The 21,509-nt window shown below is 41.5% G+C and overlaps 1 protein-coding gene across 1 annotated transcript; it reads left to right on the top strand.

The window, feature by feature from the left end:
• On the top strand, positions 1-20,875 carry LOC134645333 (amine oxidase [flavin-containing]-like). The gene is made up of 15 exons (XM_063498733.1): positions 1-88; positions 1,670-1,764; positions 2,035-2,172; positions 9,346-9,450; positions 9,546-9,637; positions 10,576-10,717; positions 11,784-11,933; positions 13,177-13,336; positions 13,416-13,512; positions 14,390-14,443; positions 14,529-14,586; positions 14,675-14,772; positions 16,151-16,262; positions 17,019-17,081; positions 17,518-20,875. Exons 1-15 carry the CDS (start codon positions 34-36, stop codon positions 17,671-17,673), a joined length of 1,575 nt encoding a protein of 524 aa, XP_063354803.1. The 5' UTR covers positions 1-33; the 3' UTR covers positions 17,674-20,875.
• The last annotated feature ends 634 nt before the right edge of the window (positions 20,876-21,509 follow it).

The raw sequence follows: 21,509 nt of genomic DNA, 5'->3' as shown, positions 1-21,509 counted from the left end.
AAAGAGGGGAAAGAAGACACACCACCCAGCAACATGACTGCACCCAGCAACACCTACGACGTTATAGTGGTCGGCGCGGGCATATCAGGTAGGCTGCACGTCAGAAAACTTTAGTTTGGTGTGCAGGCTGTGCGGACGAGTTGAGCAAATAAACTGATTAAAGCCAAAGCTTCGAACAGATGCGCTTTGTGGAAGGTAGCTACACAACTGTGGCCGTGAGCGAGTGGAAGAAGCTGTAGCCGCAGGTGTGTGTGTGTGTGTGTGTGTGTGTGTGTGTGTGTGTGTGTGTGTGTGTGTGTGTGTTTTTATTCGTAGTGTTTTTATTCTTCTTCCGTGAGACTGCCTCCCCTCACCTCCTCTCTCCAGCTCTTTCACCTCTGTATCACCGCAGCAGCAGCAGAGCAAGTTGAGTAACAGCTAATCAACCAGCGCATACTTTGTATTACGTAAGAGGACGTGCGCGGTATGGAGGGCCAGGAGTGACGGAATAAATAAATTAAATACGCTATTAAATAAATGATTAAATTTGTCATTAATTAATTAAAATTGAAATTAATTAATTAAATAAATGTTTAAATAATTAATTAAATGCCCATTAATTTCATTTAAAACATTGAATAAATTATGTATTTATTAATTTCAAATTGTATTTAATTATTGACACATTTAATCAATTATTTAATGATGTATTTATTTAATTCATTTTGGCAGTCCTGACCCTGCGGCTATCTTCATGAATTAATTTTATCTGCCAGCCTCACCCATCAAACTCAGGGGGTGGGGTTAATGCTGTTCAAGTGAAAACCATTGCTTTGGCCTGGTGGCCATTCTTTTTATTGGGCATTTCTCTAACTAACTGAACTTGCCTTTAAATACCCTGTTTGTATGTCGACAAATACACTTTAAATATCTTTTTAGCCGAGAATGTAGAGATTTAATCTTCAGATATCTGGTCGGTTTGTCAAGATAGAGCCTATTCGCAAAAGTGCTCCGTTGATTTCAGAGATGTCTGCCCAGCCCAGTGTCACAGGAAAACCTGTGACAGACCCATACTCCATATGCCAGAGGGCAGTGTATGACAAGCTGTTTATCTACTGTATACTCTGTGGTTGGTGAGCCAGTGCTCAGTGCTTTACTTGTTAGCTCTTCCTCCCCACATGATCAGCTGGTTGGCTGGTTTGTGATTTGTTGAGAACCTCAATCCCCCCTGCCCCCCTCCATTTTTCCCAGAGCTCTCTCAGTTCATTTGAAAAGCAAATGTTATGTAATTTTATTTAAGAGTTGCATGCCTACCAAAAAACTAATCACTGTAAATGCACAACGTAAAACAATTAAAGTGGGAATACCTGTTGATGGTATAACAGTGTCCTAACTAGCATAAGAGAAACCAGATTTACTTTAAAAATAAACAAAGAAGTTCAAATCTTTGTCTTTCTTATCAGATTTTCCAAACGATCCTCTTGATCTGGTTTTGAGTGATCTAATAGAGCACAAAGACAATGTTTCTTTTAAGAAAGGCATTTTTGGAAGCCTTTTTTGTCATTTATTTTAAAAGACCTTTAAAATCCCTGTGTGCCTTTTGCTATTGCTGTTTTTACAAGTACAGAAAGCACATATATTGCTTGAATCCTTATGTTTAAGTCCTGTTGGTGTCTCTGTCCTTCTGCAGGTTTGAGTGCTGCAAAGCTCTTGAAAGCCAGTGGGCTCGATCCTGTAGTGTTGGAAGCCAGAGACCGGGTTGGTGGTCGTACCTTCACTGTGCAGGTAAGGCAAAGAGTGCCAATACTACTGTAGGAGTGGCTCATAAAAGAGACAATCAGTAACAGTAATATAAATACTTTCCAGCCTTTTCAATTTTACAACCAAGATGGTGTATCTATTGCTTTTAATGGGCATACAGAAAAAGAATTACATTTACATTCAAGTTATTTATGAGTGTAGAAGTACAAGCATAGATCAGTTAGCCTTTTCAGAAATATCTGTGACATTTCTTTCTTTTTTGTCATGATCTAATTGCGAGTATGTGTCTTTTAGAATAAGGAGGCAAAGTGGGTTGATCTAGGCGGTGCATACATTGGACCGACACAGAACCGCATCCTCCGTCTGGCCAAAGAGTACGGCATAAAGACCTACAAAGTCAACGAGCAGGAGAACTTGGTGCATTATGTTAATGTGAGTGTCTTTTTTTTATTGTAGATAATTTTCTACTCCAAGCTCTCTTGGTTTATGTTATCTCTGTGTAGTCTGTGACAGATCATGACATGTTCCAGATGTATTCTTCACTTTAAGTGATGGAGTAAATGATGACAGTGTTCAGAAGATGATGCACCATATCCTGAGTCTGACCCATTATCCAATAAAAAGGAAATCCAAGTCTCTGCTACCCCTCTGGCATCACGCAGTAGGCATGGCAACAAGGATCTTTGTCAACATTTTTCAGTTGCCACTTTCTGCGGCTGGCACTTTTCCTGTCAGCTTGACTTTTGCATGAGCTAACAGAGCTAGCCTCTTTGCCATCAGCAGTAGAGTTTGAAGCATTTGTTGGGAATCGTTTTGTTTGCACTAACAACAAAGTAAAACATTGTTATCATCATTGTTAACTTTAGTTCACTTGACTGTAATCTGCTAAATTAGCCACTCCCCACACACACGGTCGTACAGAACATATATACTCAGTGGAGGAGCTTGTTAATGATCTCAAGACTGGAAACAGTCACCAAAAAACACCAATGGTAACACACTGGTTGTAATGGTCTAAAATTAGAGAATACTGTGGCTCAGGAGGTAGAGCAGGTCATCTATTAATCAAAAGGTACGGGTACATTAGACATGCTAAAGTGCTTTGAGCGTTCAAGTAGAATAGTAATGTGCTGTATAAGAACCACTCCATTTACCATATACCAAATCTTGCAGCGCTCACAAGGTCCCCCTGCTCAAGAATTCACATTTACAAACCCCTCTTAAGTTTGCCAGTGAACACCTAAAAAATTTAGAGAAGCCTTGGAAGAAAGTAATGTAATCAGATGAAAACAAAATCGAGTTCTTTGACAACAACTTAACCCACAGTGTTTGGAGGAGGAGAAGTGATGAGTATGACCTAAAGAACACAACCCCCACAGTCAAGTACAGAGGTGGAAATATTGTGCTTTGGGCTGTTTTTCTGCTGTGGGTACAGGATGACTTCACCGTATAGAGGGGCCAATGGATTGGACTATGTGCCGTAAAATCTTGGACAAGAGTCTTCTTCCATCGGCCAAAAAACTATGAATATGAATGAGTCTTCCAGCATGACAATGACCCAAAATATACCACCAAAGAAACATAGGAGTGGCCAACGAAGAAGAATTTTAAGTTCATTTCGCAGCTTAGCCACTCTCCAGACCAGACCTTTCTACCAGTCCTGTAGAAAATGTGCTGTGGGGGTCTTTAAAACCTAAAGCATTTAGAGATTTTCTGTAAAGAGGAGTGGGCCAGAATCCCTCCTGAAATGTGTGCAAACCTAATGACCAACTACAAGAAATATCTTACCAACGCTCACACTGAGCTCAGGTTTTTTGGTTTTTTTTGGGGGGGGGGGGGGGGGGGGGGGGGTTGGGGGGTTGGACAGTGGTTTGGGGGAAAAAATGAAATATCTGGAAATACTGGAAATACCATCACTGTCACCCTTCACAGAGCGCTGAGCCATCTGGCTAACAGGAAGAGCTACGTGAGGATGCCCTTCGTGGACTACAGCTCAACATTCAACTCTATAATCCCAGACATCCTTAACACCCAACTGAGAATAAAAAGGCTGTGCAGAGGGTAATTAATACTGCCAAAAAAATAATTGGCTGTCCTCTGCCACCCCTTCAGATCCCCCCTGCCACCTGTTCCTAGGTTCAAGCTCGGTAAACACCCTGGTAAAGAACCCCCAACAGTGGCTGCACTTCCTCCTTGTCCTGAGGAAGAAAAACCTGGACTAGAAGCTACTGCTGGGCTTCTGCTGCTCCTCAGGGGAGAACGTGCTCTCCTACTGCCTGGTTGTCTGGTACACAAGGCCCACAACTGAGAATAGAAACGCTGTGCAGAGGGTAATTAATACTGTCAAAACAGTCATTGGCTGTCCTCTGCCACCCATTGCTAGATTCTCCTGTCTTAGACAAACACAGGTGACCCCGCCCACCACCTGTTTGACCCTCCACCAATCAGGTCCCACACCCCAGACTCACTAACAGCTTCTACAGCTTCTTCCCCTGGGCCATTTGGACTATTAACAAACACTACCCACCCCTACCCAACAAGTGTTACAATGGTCCAAGATGGACGTTAAGAGTCCTGCTCCCTCTCTGGGCCTGTTTTTCCATCCATGCCTTATAGAAGTGCTATCCTAAAAATATATTTTAAAAATGACTGCACTATAATGATCTCCATTGCCCTATGGGATGAGATCCTCAAATTATTTCCCTTTTACCAGCTGGTGGACTGAGTTTACCATTAAGCTGTGAGGGAAGTGGCTCCTATTGCTTTGGCTACCCTGTTATGGGTGTGACAAAAATTAGGCCAAATGAAAGATTCTCAAGCCAGAACTTATTAAACAGGAAAAAAAACAACAAGAGAATAATCAGAATCTGAAAATTTCACAAAACACTTGATGTATCAAACACTGGAGGATAGCAAACAGGAACAGAGACATGAGACACAGACAGTCTGACAAAGGACAAAGAAAACACTATGACAATATATACACAAAACAGATCTTGAACAGATCTTAGAATGCTATAATAATCACAGTGAAACCATTAGATAATGTAAAACTGTTTGCATTTTATGTTGGCCTCTCGCATAATGAATGCTCTGCAAGATAGAAATCCAAGAAATCTTTAGACTGACTTCAGAGGTTGTGTTTAGATATGATTTATTATCTTATACCTGGGAACCAATCCCTGCATCAGCAGTTCACAGCAATCAGTCTTTATTACCTATATTTTTATACCGTGTGTGTGTATGTGTGTGTGTGTGTGTGTGTGTGTGTGTGTGTGTGTGTGTGTGTGTGTTTTACTACATTAGTAAAATTTTAAAATTGCTGTTGGTAAATCATGAACACCTTGACTGAGGCAGGTGAGGCCTGCAGTTCTTGAGATGTTGTTCTGGATTCTTTTGTGACCTCCTGGATGAATCATTGATGCACTCTTGGAGTAATTTTAGTAGCCCATTTGTGAATAATAGCTTTCCACTTGGTTCAGTCTTAGAAATGGTTTTCCAGACCGATAGTTGTCAGCGGCTTTGTCTTTCAGCTGTTTTTGAGTTTCTTTAGATCATGGCATGACGTGTCGCTTAACCTACTATACTTTGTCAGACAGGTTCTACTTAAGCGATTTCTGGATTCAGCAGTTATCAGACCTGAGTGTGGCTAGTTGAAACTGAACTTTTCAAAGTTCAACTTTCCAAAAAATGTGGTTGATCACAGTAAATTCACGATTTAGGACATGGTAGGTTTGTTTAGCTTTTTCCTTACTAAATTAATGTATTAATTAATCGAATCAAATAATAATTTACTACATTTTAAAACTAAATGTAGTTTAACAAATGAGAAATTAAGAAGAGCAAACATTTTTCCCAGTACTGTATATTACAATAGGCAATAAAATTACTATTGATAATAGATGTTTGTTTCGAAGTCAGATAAGAGCGTACAATATAATTTGGGTAAAAGGCTAAGGGCAGTGATTAGCATTTTCTGTGGTTCTGTGAAATCTTTATCTTTAGATGGTTGTCATAAAATCCTCCTCTGCAGTACAGTCACCTTTGTCTTCAAGTAGCGTTCTTTGGTCCTCTGATTGAAGACAGTTCACTGCTTGCTGGTGTGGAAGCAGATGTTGCCATTTTTCGTTAATTTATTTTTTATTTATGCAGCGCAAAATCACAATAACAGTCGCCTCAAGGTGCCTTATATTGTAAGGTAGACCCTACAATAATACATACAGAGAAAAACCCAACAATCATATGACCCCCTATAAGAAAGCACTTTGGCGACAGTGGGAAGGAAAAGCTCCCTTTTTTCCTTTCCCAGGAAGAAACCTCCAGCAGAACCAGGCTCAGGGAGGGGCGGCCATCTGCTGTGACTGGTTGGGGTGAGAGAAGGAAGACAGGATGAAAGACATGCTGTGGAAGAGAGCCAGAGATTAAATAACAAGTATAATTGAATGCAGAGAGGTCTGTTAATACATAGTGAATGAGAAAGGTGACTGAAAAAGAAATACTCACCTATTGCAGCATAATTAAGGGAGGATTCAGGATCACCTGATCCAGCCCTAACTATATGCTTTAGCAAAAAGGAAAGTTTTAAGCCTAGTCTTAAAAGTAGAGATAGTGTCTGTCTCTTGAATCCAAACTGGATGCTGGCTCCATAGAAGAGGGGCCGGAAAATGTAAGGCCCTGCCTCCCATTCTACTTTTAAATACTCTAGGAACAACAAGTAAGCCTGCAGTTTCACAGGAGTTACAGTATCCAGTGTCACACGTAGTGAGGAGGCAAAATTATTAACAGGATAATCGACCTCTGTTGGAGTAGCGTTCAGGTAGCTGCTCTGCTCTATGTTGCTACAGGGCATTGAAGATGATAACAGTGGGTGGATTATATTCTTAAACGTAGTTACAGCACTTTCAGAAAGACATCTACTGTGATGAAGTCTACTCTCCACTGCTGTGTAATCAATTATTGTAAAAAGGAAATGATCAGACAGGAGAGGGTTTTCAGGAAATACTGTTAAATGTTCAGTTTCTATGCCATATGTTAAAACAAGATCTAGAGTGTGATTAAAGTGGTGGGTGGGTTCTTTTACATTTGGAGAGAAGCCAATTGAGTCTAATAACAGATTAAATGTCATGTTGAGGCTGTCATTTTTAGCATCTACATAGATGTTAAAATCACCCACAATAATTATTTTATCTGAGCTGAGCACTAAATCAGATAAAAAGTCTGAGAAATCAGACAGAAACTCTGTGTAAGGCCCAGGTGGACAATAGATAATTACAAATAAGACTGGATTTTGAGTTTTGCAGCTAGGGTGGACAAAGCTAAGCATCAGGCTTTCAAATGAATTAAAAGTCTGTCTTGGTCTTTGGTTGACTAATAGGCTGGAGTGGAAACATGCTGCCACACCGCCCCCTCGACCTGTGCTTTGAGGTTTCTGATAGTTAGAATGACTCGGGGGTGTTGATTCATCTAACATAATCGTCCTGCTTTTAACCAGGTTTCTGCAGAGTAAATCATAAATTTGTTGATCAATTATTAAGTCGTGTACTAACAGAGACTTGGAAGAGAGAGACCTAGTGTTTAATAATCCACATTTCACTGTTTTACTCTTTGGTTCAGATGTGGATACTGTATTGTTCTTTCTTTGTGATTTTTTATGTTTAAGTTGTTTATTGCTGGTTTTTAGTTTGTTTTGTGTCTGTTTGGGAGCTGACACAGGTTTTTGGGGGATAACAGGAGGAGAGGAGCTGCAGAGAGGCGTGTAAGACTGCAACTCTATTTCCTGGTCCCAACTCTGGATAGTCATATTTGGGGGGTTCAATAAATTTGTCCAGATTTCTAGAAATTAGAGCTGCTCCATTCAAAGTGGGATGGATGCCGTCTGTCTTAACAAGAACAGGTTTCCTCCAAAAAGTTTCCCAATTATATCACTAACTAGCCCCCGGCCTCCTTCCTTAAGCTTAGCATACAACCTCCAGGCTTGAAGTTGGCCTCTAGTGTTGTCCGCCACATCCCCATTGAGTTCCTGATAAAGACTCTTAGGGTCCTGTTGATCTTGTACAGGTCTAGGCATTCCAGGATCGTTGTAGGGCATCAAGTTATAGGCCTTCTTGTAATCAATCCAGGGAGTGCACAGGTTTGTCAGCCTAGTCTTGCAGTCTCAGCTGACTGCTTGGTCTACCAGTAGCTGGTGTTTTGCGCCTCTGGTATTCTTGCCCGTCCCTTTCTGTGCATCGCTCTTGTACTGACCCATGTGCCTGTTCATCTTAGCCGCCATGATGCCCGACAGGAGCTTCCATGTGGTACTGAGGCAGGTTATTGGCCGGTAGTTGGATGGGACTGGTCCCTTCTGGGGGTCCTTGAGGATCAGGACCATCCGGCTTTCAGTTAGCCATTCCGGATGTCTCTCGTCAACTAGCAACGGGTTCATTTGTGCTTGGTGGTGTTGTTCTCAAATTGTTCCCCTGCCACTGAGAGTACACCTTGACCGGTTCTGTGTAGAACAGCTGTAGTTATTCTCCTGCATTCTATCTCTCTGGTGTACCTCTTCAAGCAGCTGGCTAAGGCTGTGAGTCTTTGCTTGGCAGTTTCCAAGGCCTCAGGTATTGGACAACTTGCGGCACTTCTTAGACATCTTCTTTGTCGCACCTTTCTGCAGCTCCGATAGTTGGCTAACCTCCCTCCGTGCTACCTTGATGCCTCCAGTCTCCTTCAATGCAGTAACAATGCAGTTACAGCTACATTGTTTGACAATGAAATGAACTAAACAAGTTTGATATTCTTTTTGTTTTGTTTTTTTCCTTTGGCTCTATTACAGTGGTATTATATTACACAACACAATAAGTTAAGAGACTGTAAATAATAGGAGACATTATTAGTTTAAGCTGCAGCTGCAGACCAAGACAATACAGTGTAAGTGTTATTCCAGAATTGTCTCTGAGCTGACAGCTCTGTGAGGCGTAGGGCATTCCCACAAAGATGTACAGACAGTTTTTTCTCTTTCAAGGAAGTTTGTGTTTAATAAGGTTTGAAATAAATGTTCCTGTCAAGCAACGCTCTCAATACTCAAGCTCTCAAAAATCTCTCTAGCATATGACGCTGGAGAGATTATTTGAGGTTACATCAACACACATAAATGAATGCACTCATACCATTGTTATCCTCCACATAGCTAAGAGACCTTTGCTAGAAAGCAACAAAAATTAATCTCTAGTTACAATTGTGGTTTGGCAAAACTTTAATGGTTTTAAACCCACTGCATCTACCCCTGACTGTCACCTCTGTGTTTGTATGTCTTTGTATGTGATTGAGAAATGCAGAAATAAACTAGACCAGGCATAAAAACTATGGCTTTGGATTATGGCTACTCTTATCACATTTAATGATTCAGTATCTTTGATTCAGTTGTAAACATTGCACAAGCTATTACTCCACTTTCCCCACCACTCTTCAAACTGCTTTCACAGTCAGTTAGAGGTCAGCTGAAACAAATCTTTAATGGCAAACGCTGAAATGTTGTTCTTTGAATGCTGCCATCATTAACCATTGCTTATAGAAGAATATTGGAGAATATTGTTTTGATGATGATGGCCGCAATCATGTGTCCAACAGGGAAAGTCTTACCCGTTCAAAGGCTCTTTGCCTCCCATGTGGAACCCCATCGCTTTGATGGACTTCAACAACCTCTTTAGAGCAATGGATAAGATGGGCGAGGAGGTAAAGCAGTTCCCATTAGTATTCATATTAATAGACATTATAGTTTGGTTTACTGCACATGCCTGACTCATATTGAACATCCTCCTGCATTTCAGATTCCCAGAGAGGCTCCCTGGAGAGCTCCCCATGCTGAGGAGTGGGACAAGATGACCATGCAGGAACTCTTTGAAAAACTCTGCTGGACCAGGTAACATGTTCAAAATGTTTCCCGTTTGTGCAGAGAATAGGTCTAGCTATTCATCCTGTTACCAATGAACATTTATATCCAGGGTAAAGTTTTATTGTTAAATCATGTGACACAAATGTTGAAGGTGGTCTCTAACAAAAGAAATGTCGTTTTATTTTCTAATATCTCATATGAGTCAGCGAGGCTGGCTGGTGGAGTGCTAGGTTATAAGCTAATGTTAGCAACCTTAGTTACTAAGGTTTCATAGGTGCAGCATTCTGCACAACAGACTTGGCATAAAATGCTAGAATTCCACTCACCGAAGCTGGAAGTAAAATTAACGCTCTTTGGTTAATTTTGGTTAATTGGCTAATTCCAATAAAATGATCTCCAACACCACAGTCACAGTTAAGAGGTCCAGTTCAGTAACTCAAACTTGCAGAGGTGGAAATGGTTACAGCTTCCTGTGTCAGCACTAATGAGAATAATAATCCTTATCCTGGCAAAAACTTTGAAAACTGATGCTGAAGGTTGTAGTTGTTTCATAGAGGTTTTTGGTGGAGAAGCTTCAGTATACGATGTGCTGTGAGTGAGAATGTTTTTGATAATCTAATTACGGTGTAAATTTAAAATATGCAGCTTATAAAAAGTAAATTACATTTTTGTAACAACATAGAAACAACAGTTCTGCACTAATTAAATGATTGTGCTGCTCCAGTGTTTGAATTAATCCTGTAATGAATCCTATATTAAACTAAAATAAAACTTTAGTTAGACTTTGAAACTACTCAAATGTACATTACATGCAAGTCTCTGCTGGAAAAGTAGGATAAGCAAACAGAAATCCCTGACATGGTGATTTTTTTGTGCTTTGTTCACACTCTTACAGAATATAAAAATTGTGACTGGGGTACATGCAGTATTTAAAGACTTCTTACCTTCCATGTAATCCCTCTCAGAACTGCTCGTCGCTTCGCCACACTGTTTGTGAACTTGATCGTGACCGCTGAACCCCACGAGGTGTCGGCTCTCTGGTTACTCTGGTACGTCAAACAGTGCGGAGGAATAATGAGAATCTGCTCCACCACCAATGGAGGACAGGTATGTCCTCCTACTGATTACCATATACCTACTGATTGAGAACAATAGACTGAAAGAATTCGTTTTTTTTATATATCTGTCTGAATAAACTGAATACTCTGTCGGCATGCCAAGAAGTGGACTTGCGTTCTCTGCCTCTCACACAGATTCATTTAGTGATTCAGAGGAGCAGTGTGAACATCAGAGGGAGATCCCTCACAGCCCAGTCTCCTTAGTCTGGCCTGAATAAGATGCTGTCCACACAAAAGATGTTTTCTTGGAATACTCAGGGCATCTTTTCTGCTGCCGTTCCTCAAGCTGAGGGGCCTTGTTGCCATAGCCACAAAGGCTTTGGTAAACAAATGACAAATAGTAGTGCAGTCGGCTCTGTGACCCCTTCCTGTTTGCGCCACATTTAAAGCTTACACACCTTGTGACTGGTGCATACATAGGGGTATTTGAAGTATTTACACATAGTCATCTTAAACATATGGATATGCAATTGGTATGCATTGCTTCGAGTGCAGCTTTCCTGCAAAACTGCAAAACTTGTCTTTAATCAAACAAGACAAGAAGAGGCTCATCTCGTTTCACCGCCCAGGACTGATTTAGGTTTAGCTCGTGCTTTCACAGCGACTGCTTGACAAATTCATCCAAATGCCACAGAGGAATGCACACAATGTGTTTCTGGTCAGGGATGAGAGAGATGTTGACACTAACCACATGGAAATGGTCAGCACTGATTTAGTTTTGTATATCGGAGCTTTGACATCCCAAACCTCTCTCCACCTCCTCACTTCATCATTCAACATTTGCTGGCCTGGCTTTATGAACGTGTTTCTTTTGAATTAAGATGCAGAAATTTGTAGTGAAGGAAATGAAGGTGGACTGAGGATAACTGGTGCGTATCACCAGGATAAATCAGGGGATTTTATCGGTTTCATTCCAAAATGGGAGTTTATTAGCCTTGCTGAGGGGTACCCAGAGGGGGAAGAGTCACTTCCACCCAATAGAAATAGAAACCAGTGTTGCTGCATCTGCTCTCCCTGTTGGTGCTCACTGAACTCTGCTCTCTTCATGTCTCAAGGAGAGGAAGTTTGTAGGGGGTTCGAATCAGGTGAGTCAGTGCATGGCGAGGGAGCTGGGAGACCGAGTGAAGCTGCAGTCTCCAGTCTACAGGATCGACCAGACCGGAGACATGGTCGTGGTGGAGACTGTGGATAAGCAGACCTACAAGGTGAGTTGAGTATATCACCAGTATTTCCTTTGAAGTACTATTCTTTAAGGACACTTTTTATGTCTTTCCTTACATATTCTGCTATAGTCAGGAATATAATATTGATCTGGAAATGAGCATTTAAAGTCCATTCTAGTAAATATTCGAGGAGCTCGATTAATGTTTATTAACGGTATCTAGCACCAAATCATCTCATGGCACACCGCACTAAATGGTCAAAGGGATTACAACAAGATGGAGAGAAACCCCTTTGAGCAGAACTTGGCAACAGTGAGGATAAAATAATGAGAGGAAAATAGAGGAAAGGCACTCAGAGGATCATGGAAGGTCCCTCAGCAGCATGGGCCTGTATCACAGAGAGGTGGTTCTTATACTTTACCCTAACCTTTTCCAATGTGCTACTTTGTACTTTTGTGTCCCTGCATTTCGGAGGAAAATATCTAACTTAACTCACATTCATCTGTGTGACAGCTGCAAAGGGAGACATTTTAAAACAGTAAATAAATAAATATATGTGCAGATGTACGTACAATCCTGATTCTGAAAAAGTTGATGCTGTGTAAAAATGTAAAATAAAAATAATGCAATTATTTTCAATCTCATAAACGGAGCATAGAAAGTGCAAATGGATATTAGCTCATATTGAACTTGATGGCAGCAACTGTTCTCCAAAAAATTGCGATGGGGCCATGTTTAAGACAGTTTAGCATCGTCTCTTCTTTTAACACCTCCTCAGCAACTGAGGAGAGCAGGTACTAAACCTTTGGGAGCAGGAAGTTGTCTCATTCATGTTTGATTATATATGTCAACAGTTCTGGCTCTCCGTCATATGTCTGGGTTTTTTTTTTTCATTTCATAATGCTCCAAATTAGTGAAAGGTCTGGACTGCAGGCAGGCCTGTTCAGCACCCCAACTCTTTTACTTCTGCTGAAGCCTTTCTGTTGATTTCTCTGACCACAGAACAGTTTCCACTTTGCCTCAGTCTGTTTAAAATGAGCTTTGGCCCAGAGACGATGTCAGTGTTTCACCATCATGTTCACACTTTGAGACATGTCACTGCCATAAAATTCAAAGTGAGCTTTTTGTTTCTGATAATCATTGAAGCCCCTTTCCTTAGTATTTGGAGAACTGGAACAGCTCTTACTATGGCTGATGACTACCATGCAGATACTTCTGGGTCACATCTTTCAGTTATAAACGGACTATTGGAACGCACTTTGTGCTGTCTCTGTCTCTGTGTTAGGCCAAGTATGTGATCGTGGCCACACCACCTGCTTTGAATCTGAAGATGCACTTCAACCCTGAGCTGCCCCCGCTGAGGAACCAGCTGATCAACCGTGTTCCCATGGGCTCTGTCATAAAGTGCATGGTCTACTACAGAGAGAACTTCTGGAGGAAAAAGGGTACGCAGGAAGTGAAAACACAGAGAGTGCGAATGCTGTTCAAGATGATGCCATTTCTAACGTTTTATTGTGTCACCAGGTTACTGCGGCAGCATGGTGATTGAGGAGGAGGGCGCTCCCATCGGCTTCACCCTGGATGACACAAAGCCTGATGGGACTGTACCTTGTATTATGGGGTTGGTACAGAGCTTCAAACAGTTCTCTGTAATTGTGTATATTTTGTATTATGATTTCATATTGTACACTACATCGCCAAAAATATTTACCTGCCGCAGGACAGCTTTCAGACCTGAGTTATAAGATTGGTTGGCAAGTGGTTACTGGAGGTTGCCAGATAGCGCTAAGTGATATCAGCAGTCCCAAAGAAGTATACAGTGCTGCACCATGATGCATGCTTTAGTCATCATTAGGGTGGAATACACATTTTTTTCACTAGCGACCTGTGATTATCAGAGGGTTACTGACTGGCCTGTAGGCTTGTGTCTCAGCTTTACCATCTGACTCTGACAGGGGATTTCTTTAAATCACCTTGCCGTTCTTCAGCTTGAGACACCTGAGTTAGAAAACACAAACACTGCAGTTTCTTTACTCGCAAGGACGGTCATAGAGCGCTCGTACTCCAGACTCGCGCTGTATCACTGTCTGCGTTCTTTATTTATACAAGCTTGTGTGTGTACAACGATGACAAAGTTATTCTCAGAACTCAGAGCTGAGGTTCCCCTTTTCTAAATCTGTATGTTCTAGAACAGAAAGAGGAAGCTCTAAGTTGTTTATCACAGAAGAGTTCATGTCAAAAGTTATTAGCTGAAAAGTCACGTAGACATGTGGATTGCTTAGTGATCCATAAAAGAATACATTTCATGTAGCTGATAATACTATATAAAACAATTTTCCTTTGACAGACTCTAACGTAGTATTCTCGCATGAGCTCCTACAAGAATTTCCATACAGTGTAGGACTTGTGCTTGAATGGAGCTAAACACAAGTGATAAAGTCATCCAACCAGCCACACACATGCTCATGTAGTGTTTTCTCTTTTCATTCTCCCCCCAGATTCATCCTTGCCCGCAAGTCCAGAAAGCTCTCAAGCCTGTCCAAGGAAGAAAGGTAGACACCAGTGGACAGAGATGGAAAAAAACTCTCACGAGCTGTGAGATCAGTTTAATCCCAACTCCTGTGTTGTTGTGTTTAGGTTGAGGAGGATCTGTGAGATCTACTCCAAAGTGCTGGGCACAGATGAGGCTTTGCATGTGAGTTTGGGTGCAGAGTGGTACACAGTCATGTGGATACTGTGGAATCACTTGACTGACTGCTCATGTGTCTGCTTGTTTCCTGCAGCCGGTGCACTATGAGGAGAAGAACTGGTGTGAAGAGGAGTACTCTGGAGGCTGCTACACAGCCTATTTCCCCCCAGGAATCCTTACTCAGTTTGGCAGGTGAGTCTCTCTCTCTCACACGTGTACACACACAAAAAAATAAACATAAATATGAAAGTGTGATCTTTTCATTTCAATTGACTTCCTAATTTATTTGAATGTGTCAGCTGCTGGATATTAATGGCTAATGTATTGTAGCAGGCTCAACCGGCCGACTCGCCTAAAGAAGGCCCCTGGACATTTGAAAGACTTTGTGTGGGGTGATGGGGTTGTCGGGGACAACTGACCCCTATGTAGAGGGCTAGGGAGAGGGGCCGCTGGCCCAAGGGCTTATGGGTCTATACCTGATGTTAATGTTTCTAACCTCTTCCACCTCTCACTATTGCTGTGTGTGAAGGGGCATTCCTAATAAAAGGCTGTGCTTCCTGTAGCTTAGCGGTGAGGCTAGCGCAGGAACAGCAGGTTGAAACAGAAGTCTCTGTCTCCTACTTCGCCTGAGCTCACCACAATATGTTTCAGCAGGATTTGCACTTATTTCTGCAAATCAGCGCCACTCGTTCTCCATAAAATGAACCTGCCTGCCTGTGCACGGTTCCAGAGGGGACTCACTGAGATCACAACACTTTTTGTGGCACGGATAATTATGTTTACCACACAAGCAATACTGTGATCTCATAATTCATCTTTTTTAAAGAAAAAAACTGACCGGTCCTGTTGGAGGCATTCCTAACTGAATGGTGTTGTTGCTGCATTTCATGGGTTTTATTGGAGTGTGAACAAATGAATGCATTTTCAGTACAGCAGGACGTGTTCCCAGGATTTGCCCATTAAATCTATAGCTGTACACACACATAAAACACAATCCAGTGCCGTGGCTGTTTGCAGGTGTCTGATGCATTGCGGCTGGTTTCATTTATTAGTCGAAGCTGCTTGTTGTACAGATCCTGGTGCATATGTTCACTATTAGAGTTTTGTTAACCTCCATATGAAAAACTGAAACTCCTTGTTAATCGTCATGGGGACCATATTTCATGTGTAAATGTCCTCACCAGATGTGCAAATGTGTTGTCACTCACAATGAAAAGTAAGCTGGAGTTGGAAACCTAACATTGTGCTTTTTTATACAGAGAAATTTGTTTCACATACCGGGTGGCCCTGCAATAAATAGAGTTAAAGCAAAAGTCCTTTCTTTGGTTCTTTAACGTTGAGCACAGTGGGGGTGGGAAGATTAATCCAAAGGAAATGCACTTTGTGTTATATAATCCCATATTGCACTTATTCAGGTGAGATGATTTTTTTAAATGAAGTGAATGCATGCTAAAGCTCAGAGGTCAGTACAATGCTGGTGCATACATTAAAAAAATAAAACAGTGTTTAAAACCCATAAATCAGTTTAACCTCTGAAGCCTCTCCTGTTTCTCTCTTTTTTGCTCTTCAGAGTGCTGAGAGAGCCGGTGGGCAAGTTGTACTTTGCGGGCACAGAGACGGCCACCGAATGGAGTGGCTACATGGAGGGCGCCGTACAAGCTGGAGAGAGAGCAGCCAGAGAGGTCAGAGAGCATTAAAGTACCTGCTTTTCACTGCTACGTGTTAGCAAATACCAGTTCTTACCAGTTTAAACACCCTTAGAGGCAGGTTACTTATATATACCAGGTGGAAACCACTTAAATCATGCAGCTGGCACACCTATTAGTCACACCTCAGCTTGCTCCTGGTGATGTGAATGTAACAGAACGTAAATTCAGCACATTGCCAGTTTTCAGAGTCTGAGGTGAGCTTAGCCAGCAGTGCTGGGGGGTCAGCTGGTATCAAATCATCACACTGGTCCTCCCCACTCAGTCTTCTTACTTAGAAGCTAAATCTCTCTAAAACACTCACCTGCTGCTTGCAGTTTATGTCCTTCTTCCAAGGCATTAACATTAGGTTTGGTTTCCTAAGATACTCCCCCATGTGTTCATGTTCCTCCATGCTTCTTAGCTCTGGCTCTGCTGTAGAGTAGGTCAGTTACAGTAAAGGCCAGTCAAGTCTGAGTAGATTATCTGAGTGCATTAAACATAAACATACACTTATTCTTCTTTTTATTACTTAAGTTAAGTTGCTATGTCGTGTTGTGTTGTATGTAGTGCCAACGTGGGACAGTTCCCCAATTTCATTGTACTATTGTACTATGTACGACTGTGCAATAATAATAAAGAGATATCTTATTAACATCACCCAAACTCAAATGTGTATCATGTTTAAAATTTAGACTGTAAATTTTGATCCTTTTGAATTCTTTGACTGACACCACCAATGTCTTTTCGCAGGTCATGTGTGCGATGGGTAAACTCCAACCTAATCAGATCTGGCAACCTGAGCCCGAGAACGATGTAAGAGAAGTCCTTATGCACCAAATTACAAGTTGGCTTTTGATAAAAAATGAACAGTCAGTGGAGAAACACTCTGAAATCTTTCGTCATGAATCCAAAACACTTTTTACCATAAATGATACTGTGAAAAAGATCATCCTGTAATAAATTAGAAAAAAACTACCAGGCGAGACCATAATGTTTCTTGGGGTTGTAAACCAAGAGAGGTCATTTTCTCCCTAGCTTTCTATACAATCATTTGCAAGCAGAGGAGTTGCCCCCTGCTGGTCATGTAAAAAAAAAAAATGCAGGTTTAAGACACCTATGCATTGTTTACACATTTTGGACCCAAGATTACATAAGTTGTATATTGCCAAATCATCTATCAAGTGTCTAGTTAATATCATGCACATGAAAAAGGCAGATATCTGATATCATCATTCCCTCCGTCCTGCAGGAAATCCGGGCACTCCCGTTTGTCACCACCTTCTGGGAGAGAAACCTGCCTTCGGTTGATGGTTTCCTCAAGTTCTTAGGAGTCTCCACATTCCTGTCTGCTGCCGCCGCAGCTGGCCTGGTGGCCTACAAGAAGGGCATCATCCCCCGGAGTTAAACCACCCTGTCGTCTCACTCCTCCACATCTCAAGGGAACACGTCTCAATAGACACTTGTGTACTTCTAGTGCACTACTTTATGGGCCCAAACTACAGAGTAGTGACCTACATAGGGTATACATTGTTTTTTGAGAAACACCGTGATGTAAGAAGGACTGCTCAGCTCATGCAAAACACTAACACACTGTTACTCTGTCCACAAATGAAAGAGAGAACGAAGCAGGTGAGAAGGGCCGACTGAAAGGTGTTTGAGAGGAGTGACGAAAGCCTAACTTCAGTTTAAAAAATCCAGACTCAGATTGTGAAACCAATGAAGGAAAAAAGATCAGAATCAGTTCGTAAGGGGAAACCTACTCTGTCATTATTATTATCCCATACACTGCCAATGAAATCCACTGTGTCGATTATATGTGAGTTTTTAAAAGTCGCCATGCTTACTGTGTGTATGAGCCTCGTCTGTGTCGCGTGCTTTGGTGAGCATGCATTTGTGAGCGCGTTGTTGTCAAAGTTTCCGTACAAAGTGTGCGAGCGCGTGTGCATGAGTTTCCACTGTGTGTCTAATTACCTCTGCTGATTTTAGGTGCTGATTTATTCTGGCCAAGCAGCTGTAGCTGTTTGATGAAATCCAGTGACTTCAGAAGAGAAAAGAGTCAGTATAGTGACACTGTCCACATAGAAAATCACAGAGGAGGTTCAAGGACAAGTGGGGGGAGGGGCTTTTTCTGTCAGCAAATCCCATGAAAACGCAAATGAATAGTGAATTTTAGCATTGTCTTTGTAGCTAAAGCCAGATGTGAGTCGCAACCCTAAAGTGAATTGGTACTGCGTGAAATGGGTTTCGCTGTTTCTCTTGAATTTAAAATTTATTTACATCCCAAAGCTCAAATTATGTGCCCTAATATGAATCCTAATATGTAGCCTAATAATGTCATATTAGGGCACCAAAAGTGTATTATTCCCAATGAGCGATCTGTGCAGTTGAAGGCTGGCTCCAATAGCGGGTTAGTCCTCACAGACTCCTGTGTTAAGATGTCTAGGTTTCCACCTGAAAAGCCTGGTGCAGTCTTTGTAGCTAATTGTCTCCTTCATGGTAACTCCTTTCATATAAATCCTCTGTTTAAACTATAGTAAGTCTTAGGTATCAGCAAACACAGGCTACCAAATATGCCCACCAAAAATTAAGACGGTGCCAGTCTAAGTACTGAACCCATAAATTTAATTGGTAATCCATAAACTAATGGTGACACTTCTCAGTTATAGTTCCTTGTTGTTTTTGTATAAATCGACCAGGAGTGACCTTGAATGCTTCAGGCTTATAGAAAAAAAAAACGACTGGTGTGCATCAGAAGTTAGTGCGGGTGGTCTCTCCCTGTGCAACTAAACTTATAAAAACCCAGAAACTGTTCTGATTGCCTTCAAACCACAATTTTATTGATATATGCTGAGGTGTCAAAACTCATCATCAAGGCTACAAAGGGGATGTCGTCAGTGTCTCTTTATGGAGTAAAGAGTTAAAGTTTATCCAGACTGAACACAGAGCAGGTACAGATGTTCAACGAATAGTTATGTTTTCTATATTTTTAATCTTCAAGTATACCAAATTTTTCATAGCCATAGATAAAAGTGTGCACGTTTTATTAATAAGAGCTCAGAAGTGAAGCTAGAAGGTGAATGCAGCTTAGCTTTTTGTGACTTCTCAAACAATCTAGTTTTTTCCTGTAGTTTCCCTCCTATGTGTATGCAAACTCTTACAGCACCATGTTTAGTAGTTTCTCTTCAACAGGAACTCTAGGCTCATGTACATAAGCCAGGAAGTGGTAAGACAGACCAGTTCACTGTTAGTATTTGTGGGATTTGTTGACAGACAAAAAGAAAAACTCATCCTAAGAATGAGAAGAGTCAGCCTTATTCTTTTAATGGAAATGTAGTGGTGTCCAGCTGCTAGTGTGGTAATCTGTCGGTCAGTATGACGGAAGTATTTGAATGTATTTTCCTCACACTAGATAATACATGCATGGTGGTTTTGCTAAGGTAATCACATTTTTCACTTGTGTATTTTTACCTTTTCACATTCACACTTCAGATAAACACAATCCCACCGGCTCTAAGGCGTCCTTGTAACAAGTGTTTTGATTTGTTTAGGAAAAATGAAACTGTGTCTTTTAGACTGTGAAGGTTCTCAGTCATCCAGGTCATCGTAGTCAAACGATGACCTTTTAGAGAAAACTTTAAAGAAATGACATTCGCGCTGTAAAACTGACTCGCTGCAGCAAAGGTTTAACTACTGGCCGCTCAGCAAGCAGTGGCACAGCAATCATGTGTCCGGGTAAAATCATGTGTCGGGGGTGTAGATGTGAAAGCCAACCTGCTGCACAGTCCTCTGTGTGCAGCTCTTTATGCCCATCACAAGAATCATGCTGTTCTTGTCCCAAAGATGTTTGTGAGTGTAGTTTATCTGTTGTGCCTTAATGGAAATCGTAACATTTTTGTCATTTTATCGCAAGTGCCTGTGACTCTGACACTCTCAGCCCTCATCCCTCTTTCCCTCCCCCGCCTGCTCCGGAGGTGAGAGGTCAGATGGACCAGGTCATCGCTTCAAGGCATCATCTGCTCTCATTAACAGGGGTCAGCACTGTGTTCAAGTGTATCCGAAACCTTTCATTTTTAAAGTTCCCCTTACCTGAGTTATGTCCTCACTGCAAACTTGACTCAGGTAAAGCCGGGTGTAAAAACACAGCATCAGAGCTCAGACTGTTGAGGTGATCCCTCTGCTTATCTCTGTGTCCGTGTGTGCTTTGTGTTGTGCCTGCAGCGCTTCTTCCCTGGTTGTGGTGTCCCTCTCCCGTCTGACCCTCAGTCCCAGTGCAGGTGTTGTGCAGTTCTAGAAGTAATGATTGAATAATAATGTCGCTTTTTGAACCATCACTAAAAGTGTTTGAGTTTATGGTTGGCTGAACAAACAAAGCCAGCAAATTCCATCCACCCTGTAAAAAAACAACATAAAACTACAGCACTCACAACAAACCATCAGCAGACGTGATGCAGCAGCGTTATTCATTATGGGGTTTTTCTGGAGACACCCCCCCCCCTCCCTTTGTCCCTCTGTGCCTTCTTAACTATTCCTGTGACCTGCTCTTTGATGTCTTTGATTCCTCATACAAAGCTGATGATATTTAACAAAATGTGAAATAAATCTTTTACTCGTCTTAAGCTGATTTATTCTGGTGTCGTGTGTGTATTATAAGTGTCATTATGTCGACTCAGAGCAGAGCTACAGCCCAAAGGAGTGAAAACAGTGGTGTAATAGTTAAGCAAAATGTAAAAAATAATAATAATTAAAAGCTAGTCGAATTCCAAGAAAAAGACACTGAGTCAGTGTCTTTTTCTTGGTGTCAAAAATGCGGAAAAAAAATCATTAAAAGCTAGTCCAGTGCCCAATGTGCCCAGGAAGAATAAAACCCCAGTTCCAAAAAGGACACTGTGTGATTTGTAAATAAAACCAGAATCCAATGATTTGCAAACAAGAGAACATAGATGACATTTCAAATGTTTAAGCTGAGTCAGTGTGCCATTTTAAGACAAATAAGAGCTCATTTTGACTTTGATGGCAGCACCTGATTTAAAAATAGTCGAGACGGGGCAACAAAAGGCAGGAAAATTAAGTAGTGCTAAAAAGAAGGTTAGGTTAAATAGCATCAGATCAGTAACATGACTGGAGTGTAAAAAGAGCGTTTCAGAGCGGCACAGCTTCTCAGGAGCAAAGGTGGATGGAGGTTTACCAATCTGCAAAAACCTGCCTGTACAAATTATGGAACAATTCAGAATAATATTCCTC

Source organism: Pelmatolapia mariae, linkage group LG16_19, assembly GCF_036321145.2.
Source record: "Pelmatolapia mariae isolate MD_Pm_ZW linkage group LG16_19, Pm_UMD_F_2, whole genome shotgun sequence".
NCBI lineage: Eukaryota > Metazoa > Chordata > Actinopteri > Cichliformes > Cichlidae > Pelmatolapia > Pelmatolapia mariae.
The sequence above is the reverse complement of the archived record's forward strand: the minus strand, read 5'-3'. Positions and strand labels throughout refer to the sequence as shown.